The sequence below is a fragment of the Callorhinus ursinus genome, unplaced genomic scaffold (assembly GCF_003265705.2).
Source record: "Callorhinus ursinus isolate GAN/ISIS: 27379988/994484 unplaced genomic scaffold, GSC_fseal_2.0 scaffold73, whole genome shotgun sequence".
NCBI classification, from domain to species: domain Eukaryota; kingdom Metazoa; phylum Chordata; class Mammalia; order Carnivora; family Otariidae; genus Callorhinus; species Callorhinus ursinus.
In genome coordinates, this window is record NW_027397135.1 from 1729519 (window position 1) to 1750529 (window position 21011).

General features: G+C 38.0%; 1 protein-coding gene and 1 long non-coding RNA gene across 3 annotated transcripts in view; one reads left to right on the forward strand and one right to left on the reverse strand.

Moving 5' to 3' along the window:
• CDK13 (cyclin dependent kinase 13) overlaps positions 1 to 5784 on the forward strand; it is a 123900-nt gene extending 118116 nt beyond the window's left edge. The window contains 1 exon segment of the mRNA XM_025853027.2: positions 100 to 5784. Within this exon segment, the coding sequence (XP_025708812.1) occupies positions 100 to 950 (851 nt within the window). The 3' untranslated portion in view covers positions 951 to 5784.
• The window catches only part of LOC141371478 (uncharacterized), a 96033-nt gene extending 79694 nt beyond the window's left edge, over positions 1 to 16339 (reverse strand). The window contains exon 1 of one of the 2 annotated variants that reach the window (XR_012376456.1): positions 15996 to 16339. This is a non-coding gene — a long non-coding RNA (uncharacterized lncRNA). Of the gene's footprint in view, positions 1 to 10275; positions 10341 to 15995 lie in introns of those variants that run through there. The other variant, XR_012376457.1, reaches the window with a different exon arrangement.
• Positions 16340 to 21011: the final 4672 nt, after the last annotated feature.

Here is a 21011-nt window from a genome sequence, read left to right on the forward strand (position 1 = left end):
CATGTTCTTTACAACCACCCATAGGAAACATTGACTGTTTTGAACATCTTGTTTTCCATGATAACTTTTAACTCTCTTTTTTTGCTTTGTTTCACTTAGGGCAAGATGACCTCATTCAGCATCAAGATATGAGGATGTTGGAGCTCACACCAGAACCGGACCGGCCTCGTATTCTGCCTCCTGATCAGCGACCTCCGGAACCACCGGAACCACCACCAGTCACTGAAGAAGATCTGGATTATCGGACAGAAAACCAGCACGTTCCCACCACTAGCTCTTCGTTAACTGACCCTCACGCCGGAGTGAAAGCGGCCCTGTTACAGCTGCTTGCTCAGCATCAGCCCCAGGATGACCCCAAAAGAGAAAGCGGTATTGATTACCAGGCAGGAGACACTTATGTACCCACGTCAGACTACAAGGACAATTTTGGATCCTCTTCTTTCTCTTCCGCTCCTTACGTTAGCAATGATGGTCTAGGAGGTAGCTCTGCTCCACCATTGGAACGACGTAGCTTCATTGGAAACTCAGATATTCAGTCTTTGGATAACTACAGTACTACTTCATCTCATTCTGGTGGTCCACCTCAGCCTTCTGCCTTTTCCGAGTCATTTCCCAGTTCAGTAGCTGGATATGGAGACATTTACCTCAATACCGGTCCCATGTTGTTTAGTGGGGACAAGGACCATAGATTTGAATATAGCCATGGCCCCATTGCAGTCCTGGCGAACAGCAGTGACCCTACCACAGGGCCAGAGAGTACTCATCCTTTGCCAGCAAAGATGCACAACTATAACTATGGTGGTAACTTACAGGAAAACCCAGGCGGCCCCGGCCTCATGCACGGGCAGACCTGGACTTCTCCTGCCCAAGGACCTGGATATTCACAAGGATACAGGGGACACATTAGCACATCAGCTGGCAGAGGTCGAGGCAGAGGGTTACCATACTGAGTATCTGTTTTTCCTCAGGCACATCATTTTTATCTGGAAAGACTTTTCTAGCTGCAATTTAAGGCAGCAATCCAAGAGACTTGAATAATATTAATTCAACAACAGCTTTATTTTTATGTGGAAAAGGGTCTTGCATACAATAGTTAAAAAAAAAAAAAGAAAAAAAACCTTTGCTTAAATTCATGCTGTTCTAAAAACTAGATCTATTGATTGTACATCTTCACAAATTCTAGTTAACAGTTTTATTTTGTATTCTTGCAGTTTTAAGTGGATGCTAATCTTAGGGACATAAGAGTCTTTTATGGCCCTCTTGCAGATCTTCTGAACTATGCACATTTGTGCTTTTTTTGTAAGTTTGGACCAACTTTTATGTAACAACCAACCAACCCCTCCCTCCCCCCTCCAGTTTTACAACAATCAGAAAGGGCACTGATTTATTTGGTATTTTTCTTTTTACAAAGCTACCTTTAGTCAAAGGTCACTGTCAGTCTTTGCACCTGCTTTCAGTGTTATTGTGAAAGGTGTACTTTGTGCTCACTTCAGAAAATAAAACACAACCTTTCTCTTGATGCAACAGTTTTATAAAAAAAAAAAATGGTCAACGTTATTTTTGTTTTATTTTGCAGATTATCATAGCCAAGCAAAATGCATTCAAATGAAATAGTGGGTTTTATATGAAAAATCTGGGGTGGGGAGGGTAAGTAAGTGCCTTAACAGGTAAGCTTAAGGTCTGAAAAAGCAGTTAACCTTTACACCCATTTGTCTTCTAAAGGGAATCAATACACTGTATTGAAGAGTCAGGGAGCTCTCCAGTGTTTGGGGGCTGCCTGTCAGCTCCTGCTAGATCCATTCCCTCTGCCGATCCCACTTCCTTCTTTCCTGCCTGCCTTTGGGCTGTGGGACCTTCCACTATCACCTTGTCTTGATAGGAGAGTGAGAGCAAAGAAAGGGTCTAGAACTCCAGTCAGGACCTTGTTACTTCCAAGAAGTTCTACAAAGTTGTGTCACTTCAGTGGTTGAAAGTAATAGCTAAATGAGAATTTCCGAGTACCATTTTTTTTCGGGCTGCCCTGCTGTCCCCGTTTCCTTTTGCCATGGATCATTGGAGGGCAGTCGTGTAGAGGCAAGGCTTGAGAAACAGAATTTGCCAGATTCTATGAAAGTTCATGGGGGGCGGGGAGAGGGGTGGCAAACATCATACCTTAAGTTATGCAATTGCCATTTTAAGAAAAAACTGTTCAGTTTGTTAACTAGAAACATTGCCTAGATTGAATTTATTGAAGCAAAAAAGAAAAAGTAGTGAGAGAAAACCTCTTATCTTCCCTCCTCTCATCTTCTGTGAGGGTTTTTATGACTTCTGCCAGACTTAGAGCAACTTTAGTTCATTTTAACATTTGTTTTCTTTTATTAAAAGCAACAAAGAATGACGGACTAACCCTTATGTAAGCTGTAATGGTGTCAAGTCTCACTAACTTTATGTGCATGCTCACGCGCACACAGAATTATAATAGTTCTCGAAAGGAACCAAAGGTGAAGCACCAGTGTTTCCATTATCACTAAATGGGAAAAGAAACTCTGGAAATGAGAGTTGTGCCAATTAACCATTTTGTTTTAACTGTTCTCTGGGTAACTTACTTTTTGATTGGAATTGTAAATTGGAAGAACTGTTTTAGAATGGAAATGGTTCCAGTTCTAAAGTCAGTCTTTTAACCCCTGCCCTCTGACTTGTGAACCTTCATTTCAAAACAGTATATGGGAAGCATTATAGTTTGGTGACAGTAAGGATATTTTAAAGTGGATATTTGACCATTTTACTGCTATAAAATGAGTTGATGTCAGTTGATCATTTTATTTTTTCAATGGAATTTTTTGTTGTTGGGGAGAAAGAAATGAATGGAAGAAAAATTATTTTGCTTTTATTTGAATATTGAGTACTAACAACGTATAATAAAACTACATTGCAGGAAGTGAAGAGGTATTTTGAAATTTAGCAAAATAGCTACAGTATTCAAGTATCTGAAATTTTAATATGGTGAGTCTTAGCGCTTTAGACTTTCCTATAAGTGACAGTATCTAAGTTATTCTTAATAGTCACACTCGATAATTCTGCTGACCATAGCAGCTAACCTAAAATTGAAGATATTTATGTGACATGAATAGCCTGTGTTTTAAAAATTAAATATTTTATATAAAAGTGAACTGTGTTTGGATAGTTTTTCCAACATTTCAGTTATATATTTATGTTGGGCGAGTGGCTGGGAGGACAGGGAAACTGTTGCTTGAAATTGGAAATTTGAACTACAGCTTCTAATATTGCCCCAAGACATCGTTAGTTGTGAGACATACCGCTATTTTACGCACCACTTAGAAAAAAATGTTGCCAATTAAACAACACAATGCTAAGATGCATGAATCGTAAGATACTTCCCAAATTCAGAGATGTTAATCTACAAAAGAATTGATGAAATACGGTAGTAAAAACCTTTTAATGCATCCCTTCCATACCATTTAATACTTGAGTAAATTTGGTTTCATAAAAAGAGCAGCGTTGGAAATCACTAATTCTGTAGGTTATAATTGCCATAATCCCTGAGTATTCTTGAGTGAAATCTAAGGAACATAAAATATCACTTAAGTTTCGGGGAAAGAAACAGGTAAGTCAGATGGCAACTATTAAGATGAAAGCTGAAGGCTCAGAAGCCTGACCTACCAAAAGAAGACATTTCATTGTCTCTCATGTGAAGTTCCCTTTTGTGTTTCCTGACCCAGCAGGTTTTTCTGCATGTAACTCAAGTCTCCAGTCCATTCTTTGTTGGAGAGTTGTAGTCACCCATGAAATTTTAAGAGACTCATTTTAAGGGGTTTATTGATGAAAATGGCTTGGGGAATGTGAATCAAGATAATGCTCTAGCTGTGATTCAGGGCTTCGTTCTGTCAGTGAATATACATTCAGTGCCTGCTGAGTGCCAAGTACTTGGGATGCGTCACTACATTCTAGTACCTGGATACGTCAGAACCGCGAAGGGCAGTGGTATTTGCTACTCAGCTGTATCTAAATTATACATAAGTGAATGTAAGAGATGAAAATGTGAGTGTGAAATTTTAAGGTCAAATTGGAATAGAGAAATAACATTCCAGAAAGAAATAGAACGACTGGAAACTCTATCATGAAAACAAATTTTAAGTTGCATCTGGCCAGTTTGTAATAGGCCAATCTGAAGGAAATACCAGGATTTCTTAAGAAAAGTGGAAGGTAAAATGGGTCAAATGCTTCCAGACTACTCTCCAGGAACTTGTGAGTCAAAGTTTTGCTGTGTTTGCTGGGAGCTCAATCCAATTTTACACAACTTTTCACCATAGGTCCTTTTTTTTTTTTTTTTAAGATTTTATTTATTTATTTGAGAGAGAGAGAGCATGACGGGGGGAGGGTCAGAGAGAGAAGCAGACTCCCTGCTGAGCAGGGAGCCCGATGTGGGACTCAATACCGGGACTCCAGGATCATGACCTGAGCCCAAGGCAGTCGCTTAACCAACTGAGCCACCCAGGTGCCCCTGAAGAGAATGTTCTAATAATCTAGTATCATCTGGTTTGTCCCCTCACTTTATAGCTAAGAAAATGATTTAGAGATGGGTTACCTGGGCTGTTCCTCTAAGCCTTATCTAAATTCTGCAGGAAGTACGTAACTTTTTAACAAGAAAATGGACTTAAAATAGTTACCAGTATTTCAAATAATTAGAATACTGAACAACTAGTTTAACACAAATGGCTTTAAAAAGTCAACTTTAAGAACTCAAAAAAATAGAGAAATAGACTAAAACAAAACTAGAAAAATGAGAAGCCTGTACAGGATGAATAGTTTTTAAAAAGGAGGTTCCTCTTTTTTGTATTAAAACCATAGTTATTTAAATATCTAACAATTAGGTAGTAAGACAGAATCTTTCATTTAAATTTGTTTTCTGTTTGTAGGACGAATATCAGCAGGCCTCTGCAAACATTGCTTTTAAATTCTTTGAAGGTTTTATAATTTCCAGTGGTGTTACGAGGGAGCAACGGTTTCTCATTTACCAAAGCCTCTCCAGATAATTTCTTAAAGCGCTTTTAGTTTAATTAAAAATAAAAGCTATTAAGAACAAATTAACAAGCTATCAAGGGATTCAGCTGAAGATGGAGAAGACAGAATTTTGACCATAATGGAAAGAACTTGTCCTTTGAATTATGTAGACTTAACAAATTTTGTGGGTCTTACTCCTGTCACCGTGTCAAATGTCCTATTAAAAAAGAAGTTTTAGTTCTGATTGCATTCAAAATGGGGCCCTGTAAATGAATTACCCCTTGATTTTTTTTCACAGTTAATTTGTTGTAAAGGTGTTGTACTTTTTTGCAAGAACTTTTAGTAAAGTCTTGTAACTGTGAAATCTGATGTGTTTAAGCCATTTGTTTAAAAAAAAAAAAAGGCTGTATATGATAGTCTGTAAATAAACTGCCGTTAAGAATTCCAGGCCATTTTTAGCCTTGTTTTATTCTTGCTTATATCCAGAACAGACTTTCAGGAATAATCTTTTCTGACAAAGAGGACTACTTGTTATCCATTGTGCCACGTTTTATGGACAAAGCTTAAAACCCAAAACACTTATTTTTCCCTTTTTAGCCTGGTACACATTTGACAGTGTAGGAGCACATCCAGTCATAACCATTAATATTTAGCCTTTGATGGATGTATATGAATGCATATCTAATCTTCCTCTTAAGGGGTTTATATTGCCCAAAAGTTTGTGGTTTATTTTTTTTCATTTAATAATACGTTGTAAACATCCTTCTCTGTCAATAATTACATTCTACCCTCTTCTTAATGGTTGTCTATTTCTAACTTTTCTGTATAAATAACATGTGCTGAAAATCCACATTAATGTACAAATACACTTGATTTCCTTGGCACTGCTGGTGGAAGGGTGTACTTCTAAACCTCTGCTGAATCCGAATTGCCCAGAAAAGGTCTGCAAGTTTTACATTCATTCCTATTACTTTTCATTTAGCTCTGTTAAAACTTTTAAATCTGCTATTTGGACAGGTGATAGATCATCTTAATTTGTATTTTTCTGATTGCTAATGAAATTCATTATTTCATGTTAGCCAGGAACCTATTGTTGCATTAACTATTCATATGTTTAATTATTAGGTGTTTATCTCTGTCGTTTTGAAGAGCTCTTTGTATAAAGAAGATAGCCTTATGTAAACTATAACTTTAAAAATACTCTATGGTGTGTTTTGATGTAGGAAAATTTTAACAGTTACATAAATATGTAGTCAATTACACTCTATTCTTGTGGTTTCTCCTTAAAGCTTTCTCCAAGATGATTTTAATTTTCACACAAGTTTTGTTTTACTTCTCTGGCTTTCTACTCTTACACTTTAATACTAAACCATTTTAGAATTTAGTTTATTAGATGTGAGGTAAGGGTCCAACTTTATGCTTTCTTTGAGGGGCTAACCTAATTATGCAAACAGCACTGGTGAGCAGTACACCCTAGTCCTAGTCTGTAAGTATCACCTGTGTCTTATTGGGGTCTATTTCTGGGCTTTCAGTTACGTTCCACCCTGATTTCTTCTGTTACAAGTTCGCTTGGATTATATCTTTATAAATTATGCATCTGTCATTTTAGTCTTTTTATCACTGTATTTTCAATTCTTAGAACAATGTGTAGTACGTTGCAGACAACAATGTAGGACGGAACTTAAGTGTCCCTTTTTCAAAGTTTTGTATTCTTGCCTGTTTATTTTTCCCTGTGACTGTCAGAATCATTTTGATCACTTTCCCCATGGTATCCTGTTAGGATCCTAACTGGAAACATTAAGTGTTTAAATTTACTTGGGAGTCTTTACGTCGAGAGCATAAAATTGGGTTTTTTCACATGTCCCTCATTAAGTGTTCCAAAACTTTCTTTACCACAGTTCTGATATGTTGGTATTTTTAAAAAGTTTCCAAAAAATATTTTTGTTGCCTTTAGAAATGGCCTCTTCTTATTATAAGTACTGTAATATTTTAAACTAGTCACTGCATAAATAGGAAAGAGGTCATGTGGGTTTTTAAAAAACTGGCCACATTAACTTTTATTATGATTTTTAATAATTTTCAGTTGATTGAATATGATAACAGTGGGCATTCTTCTGATTTTATGAATATCTAATTTTTAGTATTTCACTCCTCTGTGTAATTTAAAGTACAGATTAGAAATAGAATATTATGTTAAGAATATGTGTGAAGCCCATTTATTAGGATCAGATGTTAAATTTTTTTTAAATGACTTTTTAGTGTCTACCGTTAGGTGTATATAGATTTTCTCCTTTGAGCTATTGATAGTAGACTCCAACTATGTTAGTAGAATCTAATATTGAGCCACTCATTTAAAATGCTGTGTTCTATTGACTAACCCCGTATTTAGGATTTTGTATTTATGTTTATGCATAAAAGGTAAGTCTAGTTTTCATTAACATTTTGATAGCTTTGCAGAATAAACTGGAAAACTATCTCATGTTTCATTTGATTTAGAATAGTTTATATATTGTGAGAATTATCTATCTATTGAAGTTGACGCTGTTTTATTTATACCCAGATATACCTGACTCTTCTGGAAGGTGATGTTTTCATTTGTCTACCTCCTCATGTGTTCTTGCTCTGTTCAGGGTTCTGTTTCTTGAGTACATCTTGGTAATTTTCCTTTTTCTGGAAATTCATCATGTGGTCTATCTTACATTTAAAATGTTTTCACGGGGCGCCTGGGTGGCTCAGTCAGTTAAGTGTCCGACTTCAGCTCTGGTCATGATTTCCGGGTCCTGGGATCGAGCTCCCCCTTGTTGGCTCCGTACTAGTGGGGAGTCTGCTTGTCCCTCTCCCTCCCTCTGCCCCTCTCCTGCTCTCGTGCTCTCTCTCTCTCATAAATAAAATCTTTTAAAAAAAGTAAAATGTTTTTAGCACATAGTTGCACTTAATAATCTCAGTGTTGTAAATACATGTATTATCTATCCTAATGTATTCTTTTTGTGTCTTCTCTTAGACTGGTGAGGGTTTGCCCCATTCTGTCTCCATCCTTTCTTTCACCACCAGGGGAAAAGGAGCTATTCCTTATTTTCTCATTTTTTTCCCCGGCATTTTGACTTGGATTCCTTTCTTCTACTTCCCTTACTTATTCCTACCTCTTGAAGATCCATTATTGATCCACTTATTTCTCTTTCTCCAATTCTAAAACCCTGTTGATGTTACAAATTCTCTGTTTTCTTTGGCTCCATCCCATAGGTTGGGAATGCTGTGTTTTCATTATTGTTTTCTAAATATTTGGTGGATGCAAATTTGATTGCTTGTTTGAGCCAAGGATTATTTTAGGATAGTGTGTTTCAATTTCCAGATGGCTGACTGGAAATTTTTTATGTTTTGCTTTAGTTTTTTGTTAATAACTTACAGTTTCTATTACATATAGTCAGTGTGCACAGTCTGCTTTTGATAATTTATTAAGGATTTCTTTTTAGCCTGCTAAGCAAACACATTTTGTAAATATTTCCTGGTGCTCTGGCACAGGGTATGTCCTTTGGTACAATTTGTCATATAACCATTAAATCAATATCATTAATGGAATACTGCTAAGATTCTCCAGATTTTTACTACCTGTGCTTTGCTTCTCTCAAGGAGAAATGTAAATTCTCATACTGCTCGTATGTGTTTTTCCTTATATCCCGAATCCTCTTTGTTTTATATATTCTGTGCTGCATTCAGGACCTACAGGTTCATAACTTCATAATCTTTGTTCCATTTATTCAAGTTTTTAACCTTTAATTCTACTAGGTCCAGTTTTAATATTATCACAGTTACTTGGTCTTCTGTCAGTTTATTTTATACTCTCTTTTACCTTTTTTTTTTTTTTTAATGCCACCTTGCTGGCTTTGTTTTTAGCCTTTTGCTAACTTACTTTCTTTTTTTCCCTTTTTAAAATTTGTGTTTGGGGGCCTTCTGTTGATTTGTATGTTCCTATTCAGCTTTAAATGTTTGGAAGACGTACGTAAACCTATTTTTTGAATGAGTAACCTCAGGTATACAGGAGTTGCTATAGACCATCACCTATATAAAAAGAAATTTGCTGACTTTCCCTATATTCTAGCCCTCTACTGCCTTCAGTATTTTTGGTAGTAACATTCATGATTTTAGATTCATTTAAAATAATAATGATGTTTCAGCTCTGTTACACAACTATTATAATCATTACCTAAACCTAATGCCAATAGAATATATTGGGATAGAATGTTAGACACGTTCATTTTAAGATTAGGAATGGGCAAAGATGCCCACTATTAGTTACTACTTGGTATTCAATATTTTGTGGTGGGTCTTTGTTACACAGTTAAGAAAGAGCTGGGGAGATGGAGGAAGGAAGAGGAAAGTAGGTTTGGAAAGGAAGAAAAAGTTCTTCATGGCAGACTGTCATTGTAGGACACCAAAGAGAATCTATAGGAAAATTAATGGCATTAATATGTGATTTGAGAAAGTTGCTAGAAACATTTATACAGAAGAACAAAGGGCCAAGAATAGCCAAGGTAATTTTGAAAAAAAAAAAATAAACAAAAAAAACACAAGAGTTTGGACTTGCTCTACCAGACATTAAGTTTGCCGGGACAATTGGTTATATACAAGTACAAATATTAAAGTAAAAAAGAGCAAATGTTTAAAATACACATTTTTGTGGGTCTGAATGACAAAAATTAAAAACACCGAGGAAGGGAAGATGCACTATGACATAGTTCCATTTCTGGGAATCTGTTATTCATAAATAATCTCATTATTTACAAAGTAATAAGCATAAACATCCTAAATATCCATCTCTTGGAGAATAAATATTGTTATGGATAAAAGTATAGTAAGATTCCACTTGAGTAAAGAAATATGTCTATAGTGTATAGAAAAAGATTTTAAAACCTAAAACTGATTGTGGGTTATTATACAGCACAGGTTTAAAAGGCAGGTTTCTAAGCCAGCATCAAATTCTGGCTTTACCATGTATTGATTTGTATAATCTTAGCCAAGTTACTGAAACTCTGGTTCTCAGTTTTTACACATGTGAAATGGGTACAATTTTAAAGTTTTATGGGTTAAGTAACTTGATAGTGCCTGGTATATAGTAAGCGCTTCCAAATGGTCTTGTTACTGACAGACTGGGTGGGAGTGGTGAAGGGCCAATTTTGCTGCTTCATTCATGCTTGCTTTTTATCTTAATATCTTTTTGTAATACAATAAATTTTAAGTTGGAAGATACCGAATTTAGTCAACAACTAATACACTCACCCTTGAGGCTTTCCACAGAATATAAAAACTGTCTTGAAGTATCTTCTGTCTGGTCTCATCTTAAATATCAGAAAGAAGTGATTAACGGAGAACTGTCTGTGTGTAGTTCATCCATTCTTTTTCCTTTAAACACTTTTTCCTTAAACACCTTTTCTTTCTCCACCTCCACTGGAGGAGATAAGAGTAGGCTAGTTCTATGTTTGCTACAAGGAAATGGTCTAAGTCTTCCTGCACTGGAACCTCTCACTTTGGAAATTTAGGTCTCCATCAGCGCTCAGACTGGCTGTCTCGGGTCCCACTTGAATACAGAAGCTTCAGCCTTGGGTGGGCATCAGAGTCACATGTCAGTTTTGTTTTTAATTTCACCCTTAAACTTTTATGTAACTATAACATGGATATATTAAAGTAACAGTCAGTGCATCTAATGCATTTTTATATATGTTTACACCCATGTAACCACCACCCAGATCAAGATAGACAACATTCCTATCCCTCCAGAAGGTCATGCTCCTTCCCAAGCAGTACTCCTAGGAGCTACTCATCTAACTGTTACCACCTTTGGTTGTTTTGCCTGTTCTTAAGCTTCATATTAAGGAAGCCAGACAGTAAAAACTCTTGTTAACAACTTTGTTCCCAATAAATTTGATAGACGAAACAGACAAATACAACTTAAGACTGGCAGGAGAAGAAATTGAAAAGTCTTATTTCTATGAGAGGAGTTGAATCTATAATTGAGAAACTTTTCCCTCAAAAAACAAAACAAATATAACTGTAGGCTCAGAATGCTTTGCTAATGAAATCTTCCAAACACGGGAAAAGCAGTGATTCTACACAACTCTTAGAAATTAGAGAAGGAATATGTTCCAACTCATGAGTTCAGCATAATCCTGACAACCCACACCTGACACAGACTTTACAAGAAAATTGCAAGCCAATATCTCTCATTGAACATCCCTAACAAAATGTTAGAAAATCCGTATTTAAAAAAAACAATGATGGAGGTATGGTAACCAAGTGGAGTTGACTCCATAAATGCAAGGTTGGGTTAAAATTCATTAACCAATGCAACTTACCACATTCACATAAGAAAAACTGTATCATCATCTCAGTAAATGCAGAAAGCATGAAGATTAAACATCCATTTATGATAAAGATCCTCAGAAATGGAAGGGAACTTCCTTAATTTGATAAAGGGTATCTGTTTAAAACCAAAGTTAACATACCTAATGGAGAAATAGCAAACCCTTTCTCCCTGCAGTCCAGACAAGATAAGAATGTTTATCACTGCTGCTGGTCAGTATTTTACTACAGGTCGGAGCCATAAGGCAAGGGGGGGAAATGTAAAGTCTGGGAAAAAAAGAAACAAGAATGTCTTTATTTGCAGACAGAAAATACAAAAGAAACTACAAACTGAATTAATTTAGCAAGGAAACTGAATAAAAGATCGAAATGCAAAAATCAATTGTATTTATATATACTAGCACAGTTGGAAAATGAAATTCAGTAAACATCACTAACATTAACATAAAAAAATCAAATATTTAGGAAGAAACCCTACAAAAGATGTACTTCTATACTAAAGACTACAAAACAGGGCGCCTGGGTGGCTCAGTCGGTTTGAAGCGTCTGCCTTCAGCTCAGGTCATGATCCCAAGGTCCTGGGATCGAGCCTCGTGTCGCTCCCTGCTCAGGGGGGGAGTCTGCTTCTCCCTCTGCCTCTCCCCTTCTCCCTGCTCATGCTCTCTCTCGCTCATTCTCTCTCCAATAAATAAATAAATAAATAAATGAATAATCTTAAAAAAAAAAAAACCCAACTCTAAAACATCGCCAAGAGAAGTTAAAGGAGACCTAAAATTGTGGAGAGAGAGAGAATGAGCTAGCTGATTATGTATTAGGCTCACAGATTGGAAGCTTCAGCATTATTATATTAATTCTACTCATACTGGGCTATCTATAGATTCAATGCAATCCCAATCCCAGCAGAGGGGTGTGTGTGTGTGTGTGTGTGTGTGTGTGTGTGTGTGTGTGAGAGAGAGAGAGACTGACACATCAACATTAAAATTAAAGAGCAAGTAGGAAAGGAACAGGATGGCCAAGGAAACCTGGAAGAACAAAGTTGAAGAACTTTATCAGATCTTCAATGCTTAATGAAAGCAACAGCTTTTAAGACTGTGGTATTGACACAAAGGTAGATGGGGACCAATGGAACGGAATAGAAGTCCAGCAATAAACCCCTACATACACATTCACCTTCATGTAATTCAATGAGATAAAATAACCTTTTCGATAAATGTTGCTGTAGTAATTGGTATCCATGTGGGGGGAAAAATGAAGCTTGAGTCCTCTATCATATCATATTCAATAGTTAGTTAGAGAGAGAGATCATAGGCCTAAATGTGAAAGATTGAAAAAGCAAAACTTGTAGAAAACAAGAGATTTATTGTGACTCCAAATGAAACACAAAAGCACTAATAGTACTTCATTAAATTTAGGAAGAAGGTCATGTTTTCTTGTAATTACTCTAAGTGGTATCTTCAGATCCAGGTAGAATTCAGAACCTTTAAGCACTTTTACTGTCATCTTGATAGTTTGTAGAACGGCCTTAAGTAACATTTTGCTGGAATGGTTTCAGCTTTTTATCAAAAGACACTACAGGAAACACTCAAGAAATTAGGACTGCATTTGCTGTATTGATTCTTTAACAAACGCTCTGGTGTTTACTGTGTTTGGCATGGTTCTAAGCCCTTTCTAAATATTAACTTATTTAATCCTAATGAGTCTGAGGAGCTGGATACTAGTCATAAGTACATTTTACAGAAGATGATACTGGTGAGGAAACATTAAGCAAATTGCCCATGGTCACATAATCCATTATAAGCAGGGTTGGGGTTTAAACCAGCCCCATGGGGGGCTGACATTTAAACAGAAATTTATTTCTCCCAATTCTGGAGGCTGGAAGTCCCCGATAAAGGTCCAGCAGGGTTCAGTTTCTGGTAAGAGCTCTCTTCTGACTTGGAGACGGCCACCTTTTCCCTGTGTTCGCACTTGGCCTTTCTCTGAGTGTGTGGGTAGGGAGAGAGAGAGAGAGAAATAGAGGGGCGGGGAGGGAGGGAACAGGCACACAAGCTCTCTGGCATCTGTTCTTCTAAGGACACTAATCCTAGTGGATCAGGGGCCACTCTAATGACCTCATTTAACCTTAACTACTTCCTTACTTCATATTTAGCTACACTGGGGGTTCGGGTTTCAGTTTATGAATTTGCAGGGAAGGGGAGAGGGGGAGACAAACATTCAGGCCATAACAATCAGTCTTGCTCCAGAGTCCACTTAGAACCACTTTTTTAAGGCCCACATAAAAACATTTTCTTGAAGAAACTGGTTCAGGGAGAGATTAGCATATTGAGCACACTGTCCTCCAGAAATGTGTGTATGTTTTTACAATACAGTAAGAGCACTGGAACTCAGGCCTCTGTGTCCCCGAAGTTTTTAGAAATTCTGGGAAGACAGAAAGCAAATGAAGTTGGAGAAACTTGAATAGAAAACGATGAACACATAAGGGGAGACCACACGGTGAAAAATTTCAGAGACATTCCAAGCTCAGAGCCACTAAATATAGATCCTTCTGATGCTAGTGGAATTGGTGTAGCAGAAAACTATGCACAGAGAACCCACTTACAATGGGGGTGGGGGGAGATGGGGGGGAATTCTATAACCGGGAAGAAAGTTTGCCTGGTACCTGATTTTTAATGATTATGAAAGCTATGAGAATACATATATTAAATTTATAGTTAACAAAACTTGTTATAATTGCAAATGTACTGTTTAAAGGATACCAATTGAATTGCTTTTTTTGTCTTTTGGGATGTAATATATTTTTTTAAAGATTTTATTTGAAAAAGAAAGAGCACAAGTGGGGGGGTAGATGGAGAGGGAGAAGCAGACTCCCCGCTGAGCAGGGAGCCCGATGCAGGGCTCGATCCCAGGACCCTGAGATCATGACCTGAGCCAAAGGCAGACGCTTAATGACTGAGCCACCCAGGCGCCCCTGTGATGTGTAATATTTCTGATGGAGCAGTGTGATAACACAGTGAGACCCCCTTCATTCCAGGCTTCATTTTTTTTTTTTTAAGATTGTATTTATTCATTTGAGAGAGAGACAGAGACAGCACAAGCAAGGGGAGAGGGAGAAGCAGACTCCCTGCTGAGCTGGGAGCCAGACATGGGGCTCGAGCCCAGGACCTGGAGATCATGACCTGAGCTGAAGGCAGATGCTTAACCATCTGATCCAGGCTTCATTTTTGTAATCTCTTCTTCATCCCTCTTTCTCCTTAATGACATCTGGCCTTGAGGCATTTTGGAAACAATAGCGTTGGGTAGGAAGGAATGACTCATAATTCCATAGTTCTGAAAAAAGGCAGGGTAGTTTATCTTTTTCCCTCAGTCTTGTCTCCTATGTCTTCTACCTCCTGGGGCAGAGAATTCAGCTTTTCAAGCCTCAAGGATTTCTGCTTTCAGATAGGTCACTTGTGGCTGGACGCAGCTCTTTTCCTGTAGGCTACAAGAAATAGCCAATGTATTCCAACATCCTAATTTTTTCCCCTACCGTTTTCCTAATACTACATTTTTTGTAGGTGCACAATTGGTGTCCCAACGTATAAGGTGACAACCTAGCCAAATGCAAAGGTCATCCAAACCTGGGACAGTGGGGATCACATTGTCCAATTTTCTACCTCCTTCACCTTGCCATTTATATACACTTTAGGAGGTGCCCCTTGAAGCATCCCACTTCCTTTAACCACATTCTCTATCAGGTCAGCACGTTTTGGTTGTACATAACAGGAACTCCAGCTCAAAGCTGCATAAGCAATAGCAAATTTATTCTCATAAAATCCAGAAAAAGTTAAGCTCCAGGCATGATGTTGGGACTCCTTCTCTGCTCCCTTGTAGCTTTCTTGGTTTTGTCCTTGTCTGTGTATTGGTTTTGTTTTCAGTGGGGTCGCAAGACTGTTGTGACTGTTCCAACGTCACAAACAAAACTCTAGAGCAGAAGGATCACCTCTTACGAATTACATCTCATTAGCCAGAACTGAGCTACACAGACATTGCCAATTCAACTACTGAAAGGAGCAATGAGATTACCATGGTTAAAAGGATGTTGGAGAGTCACTTCTTATTAAGCATTCATAAAAAAAAAAGAAAAAGGCGGGCGCCTGGGTGGCTCAGTCGGTTAGGTGTGTGCCTTTGGCTCAGGTCATGACCTTGGGGTCCCGGGATCAAGCGGGGAGCCTGCTTCTCCCTCTCCCTCAGCCCCTCCCCCTGCTTGTGCTCTCTGTCTCTCAAATAAATAAAATCTTTAAAAAAAGAAAAAGAAAAAGGCTGACAAAAGTAAGAATCAGAGTTCTTGGGTGTTAAACACAGGATTGCAAACAAACAAAAAAGGGGATGGGCTGTAGAACCGAATATCCACAGCTGAAGATCAAATCAGTGAGCCTGGTCTTATCCTCCACCCCATCTCAGTGGCTCATACCCTTGTCATACGCTGGGCTTTATCAACACCGATAACATAATCCCCCCCACGAATCTCAATTTCCAGCATACTGCTTACAGTGCTCTTTGAAACCCCTCCTAGTAATGGGGCTCTGGCTACCTGCTTCACTAGAATCTCGCCCTCATCTACCTCTTCAGCTACCTTGGGCACCCCCTTGCTTTCCGGTACTCACTTGAAAAAACGAAAACCCTGTTGAGACCCAAGCTGCAGAAACACTGTTTAGATCCACTTTATGCCCGCATGCACACAGCTGAACATAGCTGGAAAAACAAACATGCTGACCAGTTTCACTTTCTTTCATGATCATGTCTCATTGTGGATCCATGAGGCTATCCTACCATGTCATCGGTTCTAGAACACACACGTCTTCACACTAAGTGTCTCTGGCATGACGGTGTGTCTTACAGGTGCCACTATGACATGTCATGCTTTAACTGGCAGGGTTTTTCCTTTTCTGTGGTTCCTAATAACATATTGGTGTGTCTTTCCAATGAGCGGCACTGAAACCTCGTCAAAGCTCCAGGACCTTCCTCCTGTATTAGTTGCTGGAGATGTGAATGCCGCCTTCTTGCTGGGTAGTCTCATGGTCTTCCTTCTGTGTGCGCCCACATGTCATGGCCATGTGCCCAAATTTCCTCTTATCTGGACACAAGTCATATGATTAGGGCCTCATTTTAATGAAATCACCTCTGTAAAGACCTAATCTCCAAATACAGTGACATTCTTAGGTACGAGACGTTAGGACTTCAGCATGGGAATCTTGAGGGGACACAGTTGAGCCCCTAACACTCTCCCATTCTCACTTTCAGTTGATGATGCTGTTCCCTATTTTACAGATACAGAAATGAGAAATTCCAAAGTTCCTACCAAATCACCTCCACCTTTCACTAACTGCCCCCAATTTCATTAACTCCTTTCCTGTTACCATGGATAAACCATTGGGACTCCCAGAAAAATCTCTTCTTGCCAAACCAGGAACTTCCCTCCAGCTCACCTCTCTCTCCTGCGTTACCAATTTTTCCCCAAACTCCGAGGGCACCAGTTTTTTTGTTTTGTTGTGTTCTTCTCTACTTTCAGCCTCTAGAAACGTGTCTGGCACACCATACAAGCTCAATATCAATGAACAAATACTGATTTTATATGTAAAGAGGAAACCCTTCACCAGAAGTAGAATTATAACAGTATATCCAATAAGATAATAAAATGACACAAAGTTAAAGTCAGTCAGTCCAAGAAAGACAGAGCCCTTGGTAGGAAAAAGCAGCAGTCCCCTGAAGGAAAAAGCCTCAGATATTAGCATATACCAGAGACAAGAGATTCAGAGAGAACCACGGCCAATGAAAAAACTCACTTTACTGTCCAGATAGAGAGACTGTGCTATTCTTTTCAATTAGGGTATGTTATATGTGTGTTTTCATTTCTTTCCCATCCTAATGGAACCCTTCCTTCCTCTCTTCCTCCCTCCCTCCCTCCTTGGTTCCTTCTTTCTGTCATCCTTCTTCATCTCCTCCTCTTCCTCCTTCTAACTGTAAATAACCTCCTTTCCACCACTGCATATTGAGTGTGGTGAATTGGTTAACTATGTGATTCAGTCACACTTTGCCATAAGGAGTTGTACTGTATCAAACCTGAAAATAGGGAACAACATCGTCAACTGAAAGTGAGAATGGGAGTGTGTTAGGGGCTCAACTGTGTCCCCTAAAAAGAGAAATACAGATCTAGAGCTTTTTTGAACTTCAGTATGGATGAATAATGAGACAGAGTTGTCTCTATAAAAAGAAGTGTTTTGTCATATATGGTAGCTATCAGGTGTGACTATTTTAAAAAGTGTATGTACGCCAAATGCAACGAATCCTGGACTGGATCCTAGAAAAGACGATCAGTAATGGAAGGCTGATGAAATCCAAAGCCTGCAGCTTAATATTCTTAGTCTTGACAGATGTACTGTGGTTATGTAAGATGTTAACATCAGGGCAAGTTGTGTGGAGGCTATATGGAAACTCTCTGTCCTATCCTTGCAAATTTTCTGTAAATCTACCGTTAAAAATATAAATGGAAAACAGGGTATGTATAAAGAAACCTATAAATGGTAACAGGGCTGCTGGGAGCTGAATGTCTTTTCTTACTTAGCATTCATTTTCCTTTTGTCAAGAATATTCTGCTTCCTTTTGGGAAGCTACGCATTCCTTTGCTCTGTCTTCATGATTCAGAGAGCCGCTAACTCTCCTCAGCCTCTGCCGATGGCGAGTGCCCCAGGTGTGACCTACTGATCAACACCACATTCTCTGAGTCACATGAGCTTCAGGGATGGGCATGTCACTTAGTCAATGTGAGACTCAATTCCAAGGCTCTTGTGAAACTAAGAAGGTAGGATCTCTCCTTCCCACTGGGGTTGCTAAAGGTTGTATCAACCTTACTGTCACCAAGCAAGTCTGCTGGAAAATGGCACCAAGACAGGAAAGAGCAGACCAACCAACCAAAGGGAGCAAACCCAAGAATTGGTAATATATATTATCTAAGCTCCTCCATCCAGCCAGCCTTGGACTTGGGTCAATAAAGTACATTTGCTGTGTAGGTCAATTTAAGTTGGATTTCCTGAACCTTGCAATTTGAATCCAGTACAATAATGTCTAACTATAGTGGGTTAATACTAACCTGTTCATCTAGCATGATACCTTTTTAAAAAGTATTTGTGCATATAAAATCTTCGGAAAGATTTAATCCTCTAACTGGATTGGGGTCACAAGACTTTTACATCCTACTTTACACATTCCTGAATTGTTGGGATTTCTCATAAGGAACGTAGGTTATTTCTGTCATCAGAAGTAGCAAACATTAACCAGAACTGCTGTCCTATGAAGTATCTATGATAAAGAAAACAAAATAAAAAAACAGCTCAACCTTGGTTATTTTAATTTGCCTTGTTCAGTTAGATAATTTAGCCAATTCACGTCATAGACCGAGACACTAAAATTTTTTCCTTAGTAAATGCTGTATAGCTGAAAGTGATAAACACTTGCTCATGACAGTATACAGAATTTTGTATAGGCATGAAAAACATGTGGCTTTGGAAAGAAAACTGTAGCAATGTACAAACTTTTACTTTGTTAACATCTATTTTCTATAGCTTTGATTTTTGGTCTAATTCATTTTCTAGGGTTATGAATTTAAAATGATTATAGCATAGTACATAGTACCAAAGTTTGAGATGATGTTTGTTATTGTTTTAAATTCCGGATTCATAATACAGTATTATCCTTCAATGGGAATTTCATCACACATCCTATAGGCTCAAGTAGTGATGTTAATTACATTAAAGAAAAAACCCATCACAATCACCCATTAAACTTTGTTGAATTACAAAATTGGTCCTAACATGTAGAATGTCAACCAACCAGAATTCCTTTTTATCTACCTATTTGGGGATTATTTAGAAAACTTCCTTAATAGATTCCAATCCTAGCTTAAAAAGTGACCTCCCCCCATCCCTGGCCCAGCATTTACTGAGTGACATTAAAAGCATTCACTAAGGGACAACATGTATACATTTCTCTGCTGATCACTCAGAACAGTTTATAAGCTGATGACCCAAGGTTGGGATTCAGCTTATTGGTGGTTTTCTTTTACTCAAAGTATTTAAACATTTAAAGAATTAGTGTGAAACTGGGAGGGTTTTTGTGGAAAAAAAAAAAAAAGTCCAGATTCTAGGAGTCATTTGAAAAATGGGGAAATCTGGCATCATTGCATTTCTACATCAGGCATTTAGTACAAACTTACAAAGCGATTAATTTCTCAGCTTCTGTCACATGTAAAAGCAGGTCAGAAAAAGATGGCAAGAGAAATGGCTCCTCCTCTAGCCTCTCCAATCCTCTCTCACTGCTGCATGTTGGAGATGCTTCAGTACCACAGAGCTCACTGTTCCACAAGAAGTGTTAGGGATTCTGACTTTCAAAGGATTGACAACAATTTAAAAGACCAAAGGGAATGGTAATATGCAGTGTTTACTTAAATGTTGCTTCAGCAGCATTGAATTACAGATCTAGTATTGTTTGATAAAATCCAAACAAATGAAAAGCATGCTGATACTTTCTTATGGTGAAAGCTTACCCTAATTATAAAATAAAAAAGAGGAAATGAAATTTGAGTACTAGATACTAGGTATTTATCCAAAGGATACAACATAGTGATCCAAAGGGGCACACGCACCCCAATGTTTACAGCAGCAGTGTCGACAACAGCCAAACTATGGAAAGAGCCCAGCTGTCCACTGACAGATGAATGGATAAAGAAGATGTGGTCCATATATACAATGGAATATTACTGAGCCATCAGAAAGGATGAATCTTGCCATTTGCAATGACATGGATGGAACTAAAGGGTATTACGCTTAGTGGAATAAGGCAGAGAAAGACAAATACCATATGATTTCACTCATATGTGGAATTTAAGAAACAAAACAAATGAACATAGAGGAAGGGAAGGAAAAAAATAAGATGAAATCAGAGATGGAGACAAACCAAGAGACTCAACTATAGGAAACAAGGGTTGCTGGAGGGGGGGTGGGGTAACTGGGTGATGGGCATAAAGGAGGGCACTTGATTTAATGAGCACTGGGTGTTATATGCAACTGATGATTCACTAAATTCTCTCTCTGAAACTAATAATGTGCTATATGTTAAACTGATTTAAATAAAAAAAATTTGAGTGCTAGAGTCATGAAACCCCACCAAATATATTTATCCCAGATGATATGGTCACCTAAAGAAAAATAAAATTTTGACAGTTTCCTTTGAGTCTTGTTACTCTAGCTTCATAGGCATTGGTTTTTGGTGCTCTTTCTTTAACAAGTCTTAACTCTTAATAAGTTAGTAACCTATCAGGATTTGGATAATCTATACAGCCCACTCACTGATACTGTATGGTGAAGTAATGAGAGTTGGTCTGTATATAACAATTTCAGTCTCACAGGATCATCTATCTGTTCTCTTCCCATTCCTCATTCCCCTTTACAAAAACAAACTAAGAGGGATTTCCAGGTAACAGCAAAACTTTACCTGGGGTATCTCTATGGATTGTGTTACATCTAACCAATCAGTTCAAGGCATGAAACAAAATATATTATATTTATTAAGTGGGAAGGTTCTTATAACACCACTGGAACACCTGAAGGAGCAGGATCTAAGTTGGG